Source organism: Hippocampus bargibanti, linkage group LG13 (assembly GCF_051943395.1).
Source record: "Hippocampus bargibanti isolate YZ-2025 linkage group LG13, ASM5194339v1, whole genome shotgun sequence".
Lineage (NCBI taxonomy): Eukaryota > Metazoa > Chordata > Actinopteri > Syngnathiformes > Syngnathidae > Hippocampus > Hippocampus bargibanti.
Genome location: NC_142746.1, coordinates 19295442 through 19314342, shown reverse-complemented (window position 1 = coordinate 19314342; position 18901 = coordinate 19295442). Strand labels below are relative to the sequence as shown.

The 18901-nt window shown below is 38.5% G+C and overlaps 1 protein-coding gene across 3 annotated transcripts in view; it reads right to left on the bottom strand.

Annotated features, from left to right (window-relative positions):
* The window catches only part of stk32c (serine/threonine kinase 32C), a 40686-nt gene that overhangs the window by 2299 nt on the left and 19486 nt on the right, over nucleotides 1-18901 (bottom strand). Inside the window, exons 4-12 of one of the 3 annotated variants that reach the window (XM_089011719.1) lie at nucleotides 18560-18733; nucleotides 14086-14123; nucleotides 13004-13093; nucleotides 12475-12578; nucleotides 11708-11824; nucleotides 9511-9636; nucleotides 8806-8934; nucleotides 7098-7165; nucleotides 4757-4957 (exon numbers count right to left, since the gene is read on the bottom strand). In XM_089011719.1, the coding sequence (XP_088867845.1) occupies nucleotides 4768-4957; nucleotides 7098-7165; nucleotides 8806-8934; nucleotides 9511-9636; nucleotides 11708-11824; nucleotides 12475-12578; nucleotides 13004-13093; nucleotides 14086-14123; nucleotides 18560-18733 (1036 nt within the window). In that variant the 3' untranslated portion in view covers nucleotides 4757-4767. The remainder of the gene's footprint in view (nucleotides 1-4756; nucleotides 4958-7097; nucleotides 7166-8805; nucleotides 8935-9510; nucleotides 9637-11707; nucleotides 11825-12474; nucleotides 12579-13003; nucleotides 13094-14085; nucleotides 14124-18559; nucleotides 18734-18901) is intronic. The other 2 variants (XM_089011721.1, XM_089011720.1) reach the window with 2 other exon arrangements.

Sequence of the window (18901 nt, the reverse complement as noted above, 5' to 3'; positions counted from 1 at the left end):
GTGTAATGTTCATAAACCGAAAAGTTTGTAAGCCAAGGGGTTCGTAAACCGAGGTATCACTGTACTGTCAAACTGTAGTCACCATCATGACATGTGATCTACAGCACAGGGAGTCCAGGAGGGACCGCTCCCATAATAAACACTGTCGCTATGTCCACTTTTAAAATATAGTGACAACCATACAGGATCGTATAATGTAATTAAGAGCATACAATAACACCATCCCATCTATAGAACACCAGGTTTAGACGCCTCAGAACAGATAAACGTCCAAAAAGAGACACGCAGGCAAGTTGCACTTGGAATCAACAATGGTGCGAGCATCGAGGTATGCTATCATCAATAGCTTGTGCATGCACAAATCTGCCATTAAAGCTCAAGCTCCAGGCTTTGGCAAAATCAGGTTTTTAACCACACTGAACATGCAAAACATAATAATTACAATATATTCTTAATAATACGTAATAAAAATAACCGAGTATGTGACAGACATGAATGATGCTATGTTTCAATATTGAGAATACAGTCTAATTAAGCCAACGGGGAAACACTTGCTTATTACAGTGATATGATCGGATATAGTCCCGGTTCAATATTGAGAATACAGTCTAATTAAGCCAACGGGGAAACACTTGCTTATTATTTTAAAGGGACAAATTTACGTTGAAACCTATGTATTCGCCCACCCCACGGTTACACCTTTCCATTCATTCGTTCGTTTATTGATTTTTATGTAATTAATTACAAATAATAGGCGAACCAGGATCAAAATGAAGAATATTGGGTCAAACAGCAGCATATTCTAAGAATTCGGTTTAGCTAGCATTAAAGAATTAAGTGCATGTTATTGTTCTTATGAAATTAAGTCAAGGGGGTCCTTGAAATGTTGCTAAGGTTTTACAGGAAATATTGTATTTATTCATTTTCAAAAACTTCAAGGCCATAAAATAACTAAATACTACAGCAATTAGCAATCACGCTAATTTGGGCTAAGTGAGAATGTATCCTAATACTACACGGTCAATTACTTCATTGTATCCATTCATAACCCTGAAATATAATAATGACAGTGAAAATTTGCATGAGAAACACTTCTAGGTCATGAATGAAAAAGTGGTAGCTCGTAAACGTACCTTTTTTAGCTATGTGACAAAGTATCGCGACGTTGCTTACTGACTGATACTGGTTGCATTTGTAACCGAACTTTTGTTTCGCTTTATACAGTGATACCTCGGCTTATGAACGTTTTAGCTAACAAAGTTTTTGCCTTACGAACATTACATTCGCAAGAATATAATCTTGGCATACAAACTAGCTTTCGGCGGACGAATCAAACCACACAGCGCCACGATGGCTGGCGGACTACTTTTCGGCGGCTGAACACCAAACCACACGGTCGAACAGCGACACAGTGACTGGCGGACTAGTTTTCCACATCCCCTTTGAGTGCAGACACGGTTTGCTATTGAGTGCAGTATTTTTATGGGACCGAAAAAGACCCCACCGCAGGCTAGTGTTAAGCCGAAGAGGACACAAAAGAAAATTACGATCGAGGAGAAGAAGGAGATCATTGAAGAACACGAACAAGGTGTGCGTTTGTGTGACTTAGCGTCCCAGTATGCTAAGTCGACTATTGCTACGTTTGGCTATGGGTGTTTCTGTGTTGTCTAAGCAATGGTCTCAGGTAATAGAGGAGGGTGGAAAACATTTACGAAAAGCAGCTAGCAGGGGACAGTGAGTGAGGGTATTATCGCCGAGAAAGCACGGCAACTTCACTCGCATATCTTTAAGAGGCAACTACATCAACGACCATCACAAAAGTAAATAAAATGACTTATTTCTTTAATTACAATCCAATAGCATGTTTATTATACATAAAATAAGGTATATTTGTGTAGTTTTAAGGCTAATTTAGTAGAAAATCATGTTTTATGGGGACCTGGGAATGGACTATTCTCATTTTTAATTATTTCTTATGGGAAATTAATGTTTGGAAGACACACTTTTCGCCTTACACTTTCTGAGAACCAATTAAGTTCGTAAGCTGATGTATCACTGCTGCGACATTATTTTCACGGTTGCTCGGCAGGATTACTTAACGGAATCCAAACATGAATTGTGTTCGATCATTGAAGTGCCACTGAAAGATATCCTGTTTTTGAAAGTTGATTAACCTAGCTTAGCTTAGCACAGCGACGAGAAGAAAAGCTTTCTTCTTGTGCCAACCCGTTGTTAAAAATATTAAATATGCTTAAATTATGAGCCAATTTTCATCGATTACATCAACCTTTAGAAACGAGTGCCTGTAGATGATATCAAAACAAAAGTAGGAGCACTTGCAAGCTGACTGCAAGCGTTTAGCTCTTTTTTTTTTGCCTTAGCTAAGCTAACCAGTTACCAGACCAATTCAGATCTTTTACATGTCACTAAATTGCCTTCTTACCGGTACCTGAATTCTGAGCGTTTCTACATATTGGCATTATGACTATACAGTGAACTATTCAATCCATGTCATACAGAAAGAAGAGATACACATACATTCACATACTTTCTTAAAAATGGTTATGCAAATGGTAGAAAAGCTTTGGCCTATGTTGCCTACAAGATGCGCCTGCACACTTGGAGCCAAGAGCAGAATGAAGCCATACGAAGGATTGACCCCCACCCAAAAAGCTTCTTTCTTTAGTCGAGTTTTAATATGTCGAGTTTTCAGTCCCACATAAAACTGCGGTGATGTTTATTTTCTTACTATTTACGCTATTTACATGTTTTTCTTTTAATGACGGGTGGAATAGAAGGTGGATCAATGCTACAAGTCCCCACGTGTTTAAAATGAGGGTAATGGCAATTACTGGACTTGATGGTGAAAACTATTTGAAATGTCAGTTCAAATTCTCAGGATGAGAACCGCAGATACGCGAGCTCCATCGGCTACTTTCAGAGCATTTGCCGAACAAAAAGAGACCGTTTTATAATAATAATAATAATAATAATAATAATAATAATAATAATAATAAATGTAATTTGTAAGCGACTTTCAAAACTCTCAAGGTCACATTACAGTCACAGGATCAGTTTTCCTGTGGGTGAGCAGCGGCAGCCACACGCACCAGCGTTCACTCAACCCGGAATAACTCAAATAGATAGAAAGCTAGCCAGCTAGCTAACAGCTAGACGGCCAGATACCTAGCCAGCTAGATAGCTAATGGATAGCCATCTAGATAGAAAATAGACAGAAAATAGATAGCTAGCTAGGTATCCAGCTAAATAGCTAGATAACTAGTCACAGAATACGTTTTTTTTCTGTGGGAGAGATACAGAGTTAGGAAACAAAAGAATGGTGTCCTTTAAAGGACAACCGACGTCTCCGGACAAGTTGTGTCCATAATTTGTAAAATGGCTTCAAATGACTTCTACTGAGTGTATTTTGCAAAGATTCCACCGCATATAGCTATATTTTACATTTTAAGACTCACGCCGAATATTCAGGAAGTGTTGTTTTTCATTTGGTGACTTGGTCCGTACGTGACGTCACTAAAGGAACGCCCCTGACCGTAAAAAAGACGCATTGTAGCGGTCCTTCCATCACGTCAATGTATTTTGCTGTACCTCGTGTTGCACCCAAAAGACGCCAGAAGGCCAGAAGAGGGCGTCCAAGTGCCATATAAGGAATTTATCAGCCTGTGGAAACAGAGGTGGCCACTGGAGGTCGCCATTTTGTGCCTCTTTTTTTTGGGTGAGAGATTTTCCCCCAATGTTGCCTCAAAATGGCACAAATAAATTCTTTAATCGATTGCAAACATGTATGCTTTGCTCTTCAGAACAATTTGAATCATATTCATAACTGGATGTGTAACAAGAAAGCATATTCTCGGAATCTGAAGCCATTGTTTCGATTCACTAGTAATGCAAGACGTCTTGGCGTGACGTCACGAACTGGGGGCGGGACTTTCTCAAGATGCCCAATTCGCAGCACAATTTTTTTGCAGATTTTGGACACTTTAAGTCATTTTTATTGGTGTTTTGCATTTGACTAAAAAAAATATCATACTGCGTGTTTTGGGTATTTTAGATGCTATAAAACGTTTTTCTGATGTCAGTTAAGAAACAAAAAAGTGACGTCGGTTGTCCTTTCAATGTGAATACTGCAAATAATATTAAGATGGTCACTGTTGCATAAATGCGAATGATTTTACATACATGTGGTAATAGACTAGAAGCACACCAGGACATCTTGAAAAAAAAAAAACAATTGCTCTGAATTAGGGCATTCGTGACATAAGAGAAGCTGTCGGGAGGAGTGAAGCAGAGACAAGGTAAAACTGTAAAACTGCCTGCGCAAGTTGAATAATTCAGTCATCCAAGGCTCATTTTGAAGAGGCGGCGAGGGAAAGCATCTCCAACTGAAAACCACCAAAGCCACCGAAATACCAGGAACGGCTATTGCCGTGGATGGCGTCATCTTTACCGAGCATTTTGCTTCACCTCCTATAGTGTGTGATACCTTCTGTCATGCTGTGAAAGAAGTGCAACGTTTGCATAGAAGTTGGAGCGTTGTGAAGGACGGATAAGAAGAATCTGCTTCATTCTTGCCTTACCGGGGAAGGGAGCTACAGAATAAAATTAATTGGGTCCTGCAGTGTGTTTGCCTCCACCACCCCCCCCCACCCTTCTGCTGCGTGTTTCCTCACCTCCTGGCTACTGCAAAGGAGAGAGGAAAGAATACACTGTATCTATGAGCATGGCACTGAGAGACCTGATGTGGAACTAGCAGCTTCCAGGGGAGGAGCACACCGAGCCACACATGCTCAGTTTGGAAGAGGACTCGGGCTCGGGTTCTTGTTCCGGTTCAGGCTCGACCGCATCGTCTTCAGTGCCGCCGGTCTCCGCATCGCCGTCCCCGCTGGCGTTATCCCCCCCAGTGTCGCTGCGACCCTCTTCTTGACGCTTTTTCAACCTGAGAGCAGGGGATGTGGGGGGGGGGGTGTAATACACACAGTTAAATGACAACTGACACCATTTTTTTTGTTTCCTAACTGACATCAGAAAAACGTTTTATAGCATCTAAAATACTCAAAACACGCAGGCTGATATTTTTAGTCAAATGCAAAACAGCAGTAAAAACGACTTAAATCAGAATCAGAATCAGAATCATCTTTATTGCCAAGTATGTAGAACACACAAGGAATTTGTTTCCGGTAGAACACGCTGCACTAGTATCGTTGTCAAAAAAACTATCCCAAAACTACTTCAAAATGACCCTGGAAATGGTGAGTTTCAGAAGGTCCCGCCCCCTTGTTCGTGAAGTCACGCCAGGACGTCTTGCCTTGCTCGAGAATCAAAACAATGGCTTCAGATTCAGAAGATGCTTTCTTGTTACTCAGATGATTCAAATAGTTCTGAAGAGGAAAGCATACATGTTTGCAATCGATTAAAGAATTTATTCCGTGCCATTTTGAGGTATCTGGGGGCGGGAAATGTTTCCACAAGCCGATTAATTCCTTACACGGAGCTTTGTCGCCCTCTTCCGCCTCTTTTTGGTGCAACACAGAGTTTTCAGACCAAACAAGTACAGCAAAATGCATTGACGTGATGGAAGGACTGCTACACTGTGTCCTTTTTTCGGTCAGGGGCATTCCTTAAGTGTCGTCACGTACGGATTCGTCACCAAGTCAAAGAAAGAATCTTTGTAAAATACGCTCAGTAGAAGTCATTTGAAGTGATTTTACAAATTATGGACACAACTTGTCTGGAGGCGTCGGTTGTCCTTTAAAATAATGAAGTTGCATTAATATTTGACGCAGAGTGTAATTTTTAGGTCCCAGAAAGTAATAGATTCTGTAAAATGCATGACATAATGTTGAAAGTTTAATGAGAGCAGTTCTGCTGTGATATTATACACCACGTTATAAATAGAACTCATCAATAATCCCAAAATTAGAGCAAAATGAGCCATTTTTGATCAATGAGGCGTTCGCTACTGCTGCAAAGTTCGAACTGGGTGATTAATAAACTAAGTAAGCAAAAAAAAAGGGTTGAGACAACCGAGACTTAATGGAACTGTAATAATACAGTGATACCTTGGCTTACAAACTTAATTGGTTCTCAGAAAGTGTGTTTAAGGCGAAAAGTGTGTATTCCAAACATTAATTTCCCATAGGAACCCATTAAAATGAGAATAATCCGTTCCCAGGTCCCCATAAAACACACAATATACCTTATTTTATGTATAATAAATGTGCTATGGTATTGTAATCAAAGAAATAAACTGTACTATATAATAAAGTCGTTTTATTTACCTTTGTGATGGTCGTTGATGGCTTGATGGAATGGATATCTTTTTGCATAAAGTGTCTCAAGGAGCTCTGGGTTGTACATCTTAGAAGTTGTGATATTGCAACAGACACACTGGAAACTTTATTAATAGCTGGTTCCCTTGCTCGTATGTTCTCTTCAAATTATACATATGGCTTGTGCGGGTTATTTGTGGAGCCTGATTGGTGGGATATTTTAACCTTGCAGTCTACACTCTCCCTTTGAGCTATCAATAAAGTTGAAACGAGTCCAAATTTCACTGTTTTCTATCCATGTTCTCACCTTTTCACTTTTGTTTTTTTGTTTCAAGCTCTGTCGTCTCCCTTTCGATTCTGTAACCCCCTGCTCACTGCTGCATGTGTCCCCTCCCTCCTCTACCACGGATCTTGACCAATCATGTGCGGCTTTAACCGGAGACTGGGGGTGGGGAATAAAGTAAAAAAAAAAAAAAGCCGGCTGCCATTTTCAGCTCCTTTTTAGGAGCTCCAAGAACCGGCTCGTTCGCGAACGACACATCACTCATTGTGGCGCTCCGTGTGTTTCCCGAAAAATAGTTTGTATGCCAAGATTATATTCTCGCGAATTTAATGTTCGTAAAGCGAAAAGTTTGTTAGCTAAAGCGTTCGTAACCCGAGGTATCACTGTATACCAAAGTATGATGCACATACAGTAATCCTTTAATACTTTGCGGTTTGATTATCCAAATTATGCAGTTAAGAATCATAATTCTGTCATTTGAACCAAGCTAGCCTCAATTAGCTGCGCATATATCTTTGCCTTACTTCTCACGGTTGAAAATCATGAATTCTTGCTGCACTGCTTCAAGGCACTCCTGTAGATAGTCATTCTCCTGCAAAAAAAAGAGAAAAGAAACAAGAAAAAAAGTCTGACTTCAAGTGCATCGATTTTTATCATCTCACATATCAACACCATCGTCCTCATTAGTGGCATAAACCAACGTCAATGCCAATTTGCATCAAAAAATGACGCTGTAACCTCTGAGATCAGTTTTGTTTTCAGCTCGCGCCCCCTTTTGCACCCCCCACCCCCCGACCCCATCCCCAACAACACGTCATGAATTGTCTTCATCAAATTTGATGTTTTGCCCATCACAAAAATAGACGCGCACATTTGTATAAGCTCTGGAGGCTATGACAGCAGCTCGAAAGGCTCCATAATTTAATCACCTTGGGAATAACCGAGCATGACAACACACGGGGTTCACCCATACACACTCAGAATGTTTGTATTTTTGCTTGCCCTGCTGCGGATATTAGACAGTATAAACACAAACAGTACATAACTGGACCGACGTTAATATCATTTAGTCCGTGATACTTTGATGGGTAACAACAAGAATGTTGCGCCAATATACAGAGTGGAAATTTGTTTTGAAACAGGTTATCTTTGTAAACTGCAAAGATATAAACTGCAAAGAGAAATAAAGAATGGGTTGACATTGTATTGATTCCATCATTTTAAATTTGCTGATTATTGCAAATGTTATGTTTGGTCAGGATGGTGATACGTAAAGCCAAGGGAAGGACCATGAATTCAATAAACAATATACATATTTTTTTTCACTGCAAATTCACCAATTTTTTATTTTTTTGAAGGATTGACTCTAATGGTAAAAAACAAATTTTCTAGGAAAACCATGTAGCCTGGCGATAATAATAACAATAATGACAATAATAATAAGAATACAAATAATAATAATAATAATGATAATAACAACGATAACAATAATAATAACAATAACAAGAATTACAATAATAATAATAATAATAATAATAATAATAATAATAATGACAATAATCAAGACGACGACAACAATAACGAAAACAATAACAATAAAAATAATAACAACAATAATAATCATCATCATCATCATCATCATCATAATAACAAGAACAATAGCAATAATAACAAGAATAACGAGAATAATAATAATTACACTAACACTAACAATCATAATAATAATAAGACTAATAAGACTAATAATAATAATAATAATAATAATAATAATAATAATAATAATAATAATACATTTAATTTACCAACGCCTTTCAAATCACCCAAGGACACTTTACAATTAAAATAACAGTGAACACCAGAGCAATAAAACCATAGATAAAGATAAACAAACATGAAACAAAGATAAATAAATAGACAAACAAACAAACAAACAAACAAACAAATAAATAAATAAATAAAAGAGCTAATTAAACTAAACTGTGAATGCAATTTTAAACAAGTGGGATTTGAAAGTGGGAAGAGAGTCAATATTACGGATATTGGGTGGAAGAACATGCAAACTTCACACCGGAAGGCTTGAGCTGGAATCAAACCCTGCACCAGTCAAACTAATGGGTTTATTTAATTACCCCAACACAAACACTGTGCAGCATTGGAGTAATAATATTGTATTTTTAAAAAAATATCACCTTTTTGGATCAGGAATAAATTGTATTCAGACAAAATACTCACAGACTGTGAATCTTTGCTGCTGTCCCTGGACCTATTCTTTGCCAGTCTTTTCTTCTTCTTATGAAGGGGACGTGATTCCAAAATCATCTCCTCCAACTCAAAGGTGGGATCACAGTGAAGGCGACCTTTCTGCACGACAGGAGGAACAATCCAAAAAAACAGAATTCAAAACCAAACAATTCATGTCTGCAAACCAACAAGAATATAATATAATATATAATAATACATAATTAATATATAATATAATATAATATAATATTAGCATTGTATACTATACTATACTATACTATACCATACTATACTATACTATACTATACTATACTATACTATACTATACTTATAGTATAGTTTATACTATAATATAATACAATATAATATAATAAATTAACTCATTTTATTCGTGAATTGAAAAGCATGATGTGGAGGTTCACTCCTGAATTTGTTCGGGTTTTGGTTTTCTTTCCGGGGGTGCTGATAAAGCGCTGGCGATGGCCTCTGGCGCCAGTCAAAATTTGACTTCATTCCATGTTAGCGCTTTGCTCCAGCTTCAGCTGTTGTTAAAGCGCTATATAAACCAATATGTATGTACTGCATTGTATTTTGGACACCCGCCCTCATTTCAAACTCACATAACTCCACAACCATATAATTTAGCAAATAACTCTTTTTTTTTTCTCTGATGAAATTGGGTAGTTGGAGACTAACATTCGGAACAAATCCGGCGTCCATCTTTTTTTCGTAAATGGCATCCCAGTTGATGTCAGCGAGGTAGGGTGAAGTTTGCATGTCAGACAGGCTGGAGAAACGATGCTCTGGGTTCACTGTAAGTAGCTGGTGGAAACACACACACATACAAGTCTTAAAATCATGACTTTTCACATCAGTTATCGCGGCGCTGAATTTGGTATAGGCTAAACACAACAAGTACAGTATAGTCTATACTGCACTTGAGAATATTCTTTCCCGAATGAGCTGATTCCACACTGCCATTAGCGCTATAGCCATTCACAAAGAGGAACTTGCTCATTTTTGAAAACCTTAACTTCACCTTTCTGACTTCCCTGCTGAAAATAGACGGCAAAATCCTCCACTGCGCCTGGAATAAATTGATTGGAGGTGACGTTTGAACCCATGTGAATGCATGAACCAACAGGGGGCAGTGTTCATCCAATCAGTCATTCGTTTTATTGGACCTGAAATTGTACTTCTGCTACTGTGGACATCTTTAAGAGAGGAAAAAAAATAGCCGACGTCCTTTCACTTTAATGGAAACTATTGGCAGCAAAAAAATAAATACAGTAAAGTCTCATTATATCGATATTCAAGGGAGTCCGAAAAAATATTGATATAACCGGGACTATCGATATATCCGACCCTGTTTGCATGTAATTTTCTCCGTGCGTGCATAGAAATAGTATCGATATAACCGGGACTATCGATATATCCGATATCGATATAACGAGACTTTACTGTACATAAATAATTGACTGTCACAATAATATCACCCCAGTACTTTTTTTTCGCCCCTTGTTGATTTCAGCAGTTTCCTCCTGCAGGGTTAGATAGATCTGTCTCACTGGAGACCAGACAGAGTAATCGATTAGCAGCAGAGTGGAAAAGACCCGCACTCCACCCGGAACATTCACACAGGCACAGTGCATGTGCACAGTAGTTGTGCCATACAATATCCAGCTCTTGTCTTACAATGACAGAAAACCCGCATACTAAAATAACTGCTGTTGCTTTCAGGGAAAATAGTCTTGATTCAGTAAGCATCGAACAGACTCATCAAATTGAGATAATCAGGTGAAAGGGTTGGTTTGTATGCCTTTAAGTGCAAAAAAATGAAAAATAAATGAATAAACAGCGTTTCTGTTCTTCCTTGTCAGATTCTTAACCTTCTGTTGCCTTTCCTTAGTCCTCATGGTGTCCATTCATGTTCCCCTGCAGCTGTAGCCAACCCATTTCCCATCGACCACAACATGACCTCTGATATGACCTTTTTATCTGCTTTGCTCTTCCTTTCAGCTATCTTTTGAATTGATTCTGATTTCATTATGTTTTGATTTTATAAAGCTTAATGTCATATACAGTGATACCTTGGCTTAGGAAACTTAATTGGTTCCCAGACAGAGTGTGTAAGGTGAAAAGTCTGTATCCCAAAAATTTCTTTCCCATAGGAAACCATTAAAATGAGAATAATCCGTTCCCAGGTCCCCCTGAAACATAATTTTCTACTTTCTAAGCCTTAAAACTACACAAAATAGACCTTATTTTATGTATAATTAATGTGCTATGGTATTATAATTAAAGAAATAAACTGTACTATATAATAAAGTCGTTTTATTTACCTTTGTGATGGTCGTTGGTGGCCGGTTTCATCAGCATTAAACACTTGATGAGGAACCTGGCCTTCATCTTTCATAATCTTGAGGAATGATCCCTTGTAGGTGCTTTCTCTGCGATTATTTTATGTAGTTCCTCAGCAATTGTGTTCTGTTTAGCTGGGTTGATAGCTTTTTGCATCAAGTGTACAGATGGCTTGTGCGGGTTGTTTGTGGGCCTGATTGATGGAATATTTTAACCTTGCAGTCTACATTCTGCCTTTGAAAGGTTGAAACTCTCATTGTCGTCTGCCTGTCTCTTAAATGTTTAAACCACCTCCCCTCAGTGCTGCGTTCTTGACCAATCACGTAGCTTTAACCGAAGACTGGGGGTGAGGACAAAAACAGTCGGCTGCCATTTTGTTGTTAGAACGGGCTCGTTCGCGAACGACACATCACTCATTGAGGCAGCTCTGTGTATGAAAAAAGTTTGTATGCCAAGGTAAAATGTTTATAAATTTAACGTTCGTAAGTTCGACGTGACGACTTTGGAAACCCGAAATAAAATTACTACTTACCTTTCTCAAGAGAGAAACAAGGTTTTTGGGCCAGGCTGGACTGTACTGGACACTAACTGTGCTGAAGAGCTGGATAAGAGACTCCAGTGAGTTACTGGCATGGATGTCATAGGGTCTCTGGGTGGATGTTACCATGGAATGAAGGAAATATCAAAGAAACATAAAAGAAGACATCATTGGGGGAAATTATTTTTGTAATGTATACAAAGATATGTCAACCATGTCAAGCTTCTTAATTCATTCACAAATGTATTCGGGAATTGAAAATATGACGTAGAGTGCCATTCACGTAATTGTTCGGATTGTGTTTTTTCATGCTGGGGTACCGGCAAAGCGCCGGCCATGGTTTTTGGCAATGTTTTTTTTCCACAAGGGGGCATCATTTCCCCCTTTTCCATGTAAGCGCTTTATCACAGCTTAAAGGACAACCGACGCCTCCGGATAAGTTGTGTCCATAATTTGTAAAATCACTTCAAATGACTTCTACTGAGCGTATTTTACAAATATTCAACGGCATATAGCTATATTTTACGTTTTAAGACTCGCGCGGAATATTCAGGAAGTCTTGTTTTCGAGTTGATGACGATGCGTCACAGATCAAAAGTCCGCCAAGGTTAAACAAACACATGCACTGCACACAATGCATACAATTGAATACAACAGCATACCCGACACCGAATGGTCGTGCCGGGAGTCCTTTTAAGTGTCACTGATTGTAACGACAAGTTGTAAGAGGACAAGTTCAGAATTTGATTCTATCGCCTTACCCATCCCCGCAGAACTTCGAAGACTGTAACACCTAATGACCACCAGTCTACTTCAAATGCGTAGCCCATTCCTCCATTCATAAAGGATTGAAAGATCTCTGGAGCTGAGAAGGAACACAGTTGCAGTGTAGAGATAGCTCAGATTTCACATGAAGCGATGAGGAAATGAACAGACATCCAAATCCGGCATCTTTTGCTAATGTCGCTCATCCGAGATTCCAGATAAACATTATTTATGCATTTACTTGGAGTACAATGACCCTTCACCTGAAGGTTGGGGCTTTTTAGCACTTTAACAGCAAACCATATGTTTACAGAGCTTTTGTGTGATGCATAATCATGCTATTATAACAGAAAAAGAGCCCACATTCAGTGGTCTTATAAAATGAAAAGTACATAAATGTCTAATTATAAAAGTATATTTGAAAAAATGAAGTATCAAAAGTGAGGAGATCCAAAGGCTAAAATCCTGCTGTGGTTAATGTTTCACAAGACACTCGCAAATTACATAATACAGCTGCAATGTTACCCATGTATGGCTTGGTTCCAGCTAAGGCTGTTGCTCGTTCTCCATCCTTTATTATTGTCGCGATGTTGAAGTCTGTCAAATGAGCATGGCCTGGGAGGAAACAAATAATCGTTATTGATCCGTTATTGATTTATCCGGTGCGTCGTGAATTATTTTGATTAGCAAAAATGACAAAATATTCATCATTTAACTCATTCACTGCAAATTATGTCCAGTGCCAGGGTTTTTGTCATTTTCACTCAAAATTCCAGGGCCTACATAATACAGTATTGAGTTTTGGGACTACTTTAATAATAATAATAATAATAATAATAATAATAAATGTTTATGTCATCCTAAGACCCAATACTGTATAATAATAATAATAATAATAATAATAATAATAATAATAATAATAATAAATGTTTATGTCATCCTAAGACCCAATACTGTATAATAATAATAATAATAAATGTTTATATGGTCCTAAAACCCTATACTGTATAACAATAATAATAATAATAATAATAATAATAATAATAATAATAATAATAAATGTTTATGTCATCCTAAAACCCAATACTGTATAATAATAATAATAATAATAATAATAATAATAATAATAATACATTTCATTTATAAGCACCTTTCAAAACTCTCAAGGACACTTTACAGTCACAGGATATTTTTTCTGCAGAAAAAAAGTTAAACTAAATTATATGGGTCTGGTGTTATATGAGCTTTCCATAATAAAATGCAATACGTACATTGGTACGTTTATATAGCGCTTTAACAACAGTTGAAGCTGGAATAAAGCGCTAACATGGAAAAAATGGAACTGTTGCCCCCGTTGTGAAAGGGAAAAACAATGTTAGAGGTCGAGCCTGTGCTTTATTGGCACTCCAGCAAGAAAAACCAAAACTCGAACAAATTTGGGAATGGCGCTCTACGTCATTGTTTAAATTCCCGAATAAATTCAGGAATGGCAGTGAATGACTTTATGAACGACACATCTCTCATGTAATGTATTGAGGCCACAAAGGAAGAGTTTTTCTAATTATTAGAATTAGGCAACCAAGCCAACTCTCATTATAAAACCTTACCTTGCTCATCCAACAGAATGTTGTCTGGTTTGACGTCTCTAAAGGAGAAAAACACAACATCATAACTTAATTCAATACACAGGGCCAATGCCATGAAATGAATACAGGAGGATTCTATATAGTAATACAGTACTGCACAGCGTGTGATCAATCCTACTATTGGTCTGATGAATAGGTATCACTGAGATTCCATTTGTACGGGAAGAACAAATTATTTGTTGTGTATGTGAAAAACCAGTGGGAGGTGATTCAAGGCTTACGTACAGTCAGTGTGAACAACATGTTGCAACACGTATTGTGGATGACCATGACTATCAAACGTTAACAGGCAGGAAGTACGTATTCTTAATTCAACTTCTCCCAGAATGCACCAGAACACCTCTGGTGTCTCGCACAGGTTTGGTAGCATATGCTCAATATTAGTCAACCATGCCACGGTACATATTTTAGCACCCAAGCCCGCCACATGATCAACACAGAGTGGGATGCGATATGAATTACACTACACACTGCAGGTCATAAAATAATCATGGATGGGGTGATTATTTTAAGAACCGAATTCTAAAATTGTCTCCCCCCTCAAAAAAAAAAAAAAAGATAGAGAATAGACAGAATAAAAGAAGGTTTCATCAGCCGTCATCTGTACTTTTTTGAAGGTTTCGCTTCTTATCCAAGAGGCTTCGTCAGCGAACTACATTTTTTTTTGCTGGTAGTTATACTCATGGGCCTCAATCTGCAGTACATATGCACCTAAAAGCTAGCAACCACTCATTTGACGACAATGAGGTTAACATTTTTGTAAAAGAAAATACATGGTTTGGAAGGGGAGTAAAATAAGCTACAGTAAAGTCTCGTTATATCGATATCGGATATATCGATAGTCCCGGTTATATCGATACTATTTCTATGCACGCACTGAGAAAATTACATGCAAACAGGGTCTGATATATCGATAGTCCCGGTTATATCGATATTTTTTCGGACTTCCTTGAATATCGATATAACGAGACTTTACTGTATTTACTGTATTTTCATAAAACAGCAAAACCCAAAAAAATCGCCATGGTGAGGTTCCTACAACCGACTTCTGAGGCAACATAGGCTTAGTTATGCTGATGAGGTGATACCAGAGCAAATGGTGCAATCAAGCCAGTCGTATACCCCATAGTCAGGCAGGACAAGAGGAGTAATCAGTCAGGACAAAACACGTAATCAGTGTAGCCGCAGGGAGTAGTCCTCTGCTCCCCCTAACCTGAGAGCAGGGACCAATCATAGCAGAGTCTGGCACCGCCATGTCTGGACAATAGGGATATATATATATATATATATATATATATATATATATATATATATATATATATATAGGGCCAAAACTACCAGCAAAAAAAAAATCTCTGTTCTGTTGTTTTATAGTTGTTGGAGCTTGGGATGTCCAGGAGTGTGATATTCCAATCAAGAAGACGATGTTTTACTACTGTATGACTTAAATTTGCATATGATCTCAATAAATAGCTTGGGAGAAGGCTGTAGAAGTTGGCCGTCGGTCATGAACGGCTATGTCCCCTGCCAGCAGTAAAAGACAATCTTCCTGTGTTCGAGCCTTTGTTCACAGTGTCCGACCAAATAGCTCTGACAATAAATAAATAAGGTAAATACAGTAAAGTCTCGTTATCTCGATATTCAAGGGAGTCCGAAAAAATATCAATATAACCGGGACTATCGATATATCCGACCCTGTTTGCATGTAATTTTCTCTGTGCGTGCATAGAAATAGTATCGATATAACCGGGACTATCGATATATCCGATATCGATATAACGAGACTTTACTGTAAATACAAATGGGGGTTGATTGTGGTGTAGGAGGCTGTCGAGGGCATATATGCATATTCATAGGAGAACTTCTAAAGAAAAGCAACATTCATGCAATTACTACTTTAACTTAATGAACCAGATTTCCCTAACACTTAAGGTGTTTTGTGGCAAGTGATGGAATTCCTTCTTTGTTGACCATAATTACCCTTGACAAGGATATTAAATAAGCTAGGTTTGTTTGGTGCAGAGCGACTCATCCTTTTTCCTCCCTGAGTAAAAGAACAAAATTTGCCTCCTTGGGCATAGCAGCAGCAGCAGCAGAAGAAGTTGACTGTTGCTAGGAGACCAGAGACTTTCTTCCTTCAGCTAAAGCAACAAAATAATTGTATGGCATTCTCCTGTCAAAAACTTGCCGAGTGGAACAAAACTGAGGCGCTAGGGGTGACGGTGGTTTGGATTATGGCTGTGAGAGTAGACTGTGACTCAAAAAACATAACAAAACAGGAAAGCAGATGCCATTGGAAGGAATGAAATAAAGTAAAAGACTTGTCATGTACTGTCACTATCGCTCAGTTTGCAGTATCCTTAAAGGACAACCAACACCATTTTTTTGTTTCCGAACTGACAAATTTGACTGACGGCAAATTGGCGTTTTCATATTTATTATGTTTGTTAAAGTCATTATAAGTGCCTTGCATGCTGGGTCAGAGAGGACAGTAATTTAATCTGTGCTGTATGTCATGCATATTAGCATATTTGACGGTAAAGCTGACTTTGACATCAGAAAAACGTTTTATAGCATCTAAAATACCCAAAACACGCAGGTTGATATTTTTAGTCAAATGCAAAACACCAGTAAAAATGACTTAAAGTGTTGCAAAACTGCCACAAAATGAGCTAGAAAACTGGACAGATTCAGAAAGTCCCGCCCCCTTGTTCATGATGATAGTATTGGTCACACACTGCCTTGCTCCAGAATCAAAACAATGGCTTCAGAGAGTTCAGATTCGGAGAAGATGTTTTCTGGTTACTCATCCAGTTATGAATATGATTCAAATAGTTCTGAAGAGGAAAGCATAAATGTTTGCAATGAAAGAAGTCCTTCCGGATCAATTTGAGCCGTCAGGACACCAATGTAGCGCCCAGAAAATGCACAAGATGGCGCCCAACCTCCGTTGGAAATGGGCTGATTTGTCTGGTGGAAATTTGTGTCAACTAGTATCAAATACTAGTCTTGGTGCAACACACACGATTCACCATCGCGTTATTTATGTTTTCCTTCTAATTTCGTCATCAACACACAGTTTTCAGACCAAACAAAGTACGCAAAATGCATTGTCTGTCGCTTTCTCGGTGAGGGGCGTTCCTTCAGTGACGTCACGTCAGGCATCGTCATCAACTCAAAAACAAGACTTCCGGAATATTCAGCGCGAGTCTTAAAATGTAAAACACAGCTATATGCCGTGGAATCTTTGTAAAATAAGCTCAGTAGAAGTCATTTCAAGTGATTTTACAAATTATGGACACAAGTTGTCCGGAAGCGTCAGTTGTCCTTTAAAGGAGGCGACAATCAACTAGCAAAAGGAAACAACTCATTGGTACATATACATGGATATGGAATTCGCTTTTATTTTACATCAGAGATAATGTGACATGAATTATTTCCTTACAGATAAAAACAAGTGCACTCTTCTGTACATGCACGCACAGCCCACATTTAAGACAGTGGACCGTAAGCCAATTGAGTTAACACACTGTTCTTGCCTCCCGTGGTTCTCAAACTGGGTCCGCAGGGAACGACCTCGTTCACTAGCTTACAATTAATGGTGTGCTCAGCACATCTGAACAAAGGCTCCAGACTGAATGCTGAACATGGCAGCAGATGATTAATTGTTAAACCTTAATATAACACGTATGAACCCTTTCAATGAAATATAGTGAACAGTTAAAGGAGAACCGACACACAAGTTGCGTCCATGATTTGTAAAATCACTTCAAATGACTTCGACTGAGCGCATTCTACAAAAGATTCCACTGCTAATAGCTACATTTTACGTTTTAAGACTCGCGCTGAATATTCAGGAAGTCTTGTTTTCCAGTTGATGACGATGCCTGAAGTGACGTCACGGAGGGAACGCCCGTGACCAAGAAAGTGACACACAATGCATTTTGGGTACTTTTTTTCGCCTGAAAACACTGCTTTGATCGCGAAATTCGAAAGAAAAGTACATAAATAACACAATGGTGAATCGTTGTGTGTCTCAGCCAATTGCGGTACCACGCATAAAGAACGTGTAAGTTTACACAAATTCCCAGCAGACAAATCAGCCCATTTCCAATGGAGCTTGTGCGCCATCTTATGCATTTTCTGGGCGCTACATTGGAGTCCAGATGGCTCGAATTGATACGGAAGGACTTCTTCAATCGATTGCAAACATTTATGCTTTCATCTTCTGAACTATTTGATTCATATTCATAACTGGATGAGTAACAAGAAAGCATCATCTCTGAATCTGAACTCTCTGAAGCCATTCGTTAAAATGCAGTTTGACAGGTTATTATTCAATCCAAAAAAAAAGACATTATGTGCACCAAATGTGGCATAGAAAAGGCCAGTACAAGTACCGGTACGTGAAATTGAAAAGAGGTAAATGTCCTACCTATGGATGATGTGCTGGCTTTGCAGGTAGTCTAGTGCAAGTGTCATCTCACAGAGGTAAAGTTTAACAGCATCTTCACTAAATGCGACACTCTGTTGCAAGTGGTAACGAAGGTCTCCTCCAAGTAGAAGATCCACCACCATAAACATATCCTCCTCATCTTGGAATGAGTACCTGGCGTAGGGTTTTGGATTGAAAAGGGAGAAGGATGCCACATTAAGTCACAGCTAGATTTGAAAAGAAGCTGTAGACACAAAAGGCAAAATACGCTCACTTTGCAATGACAGGACAATGATTCATGCAGCACTTGTGAAAAGCTTAAACTGGATTTGTTTCAAAAGC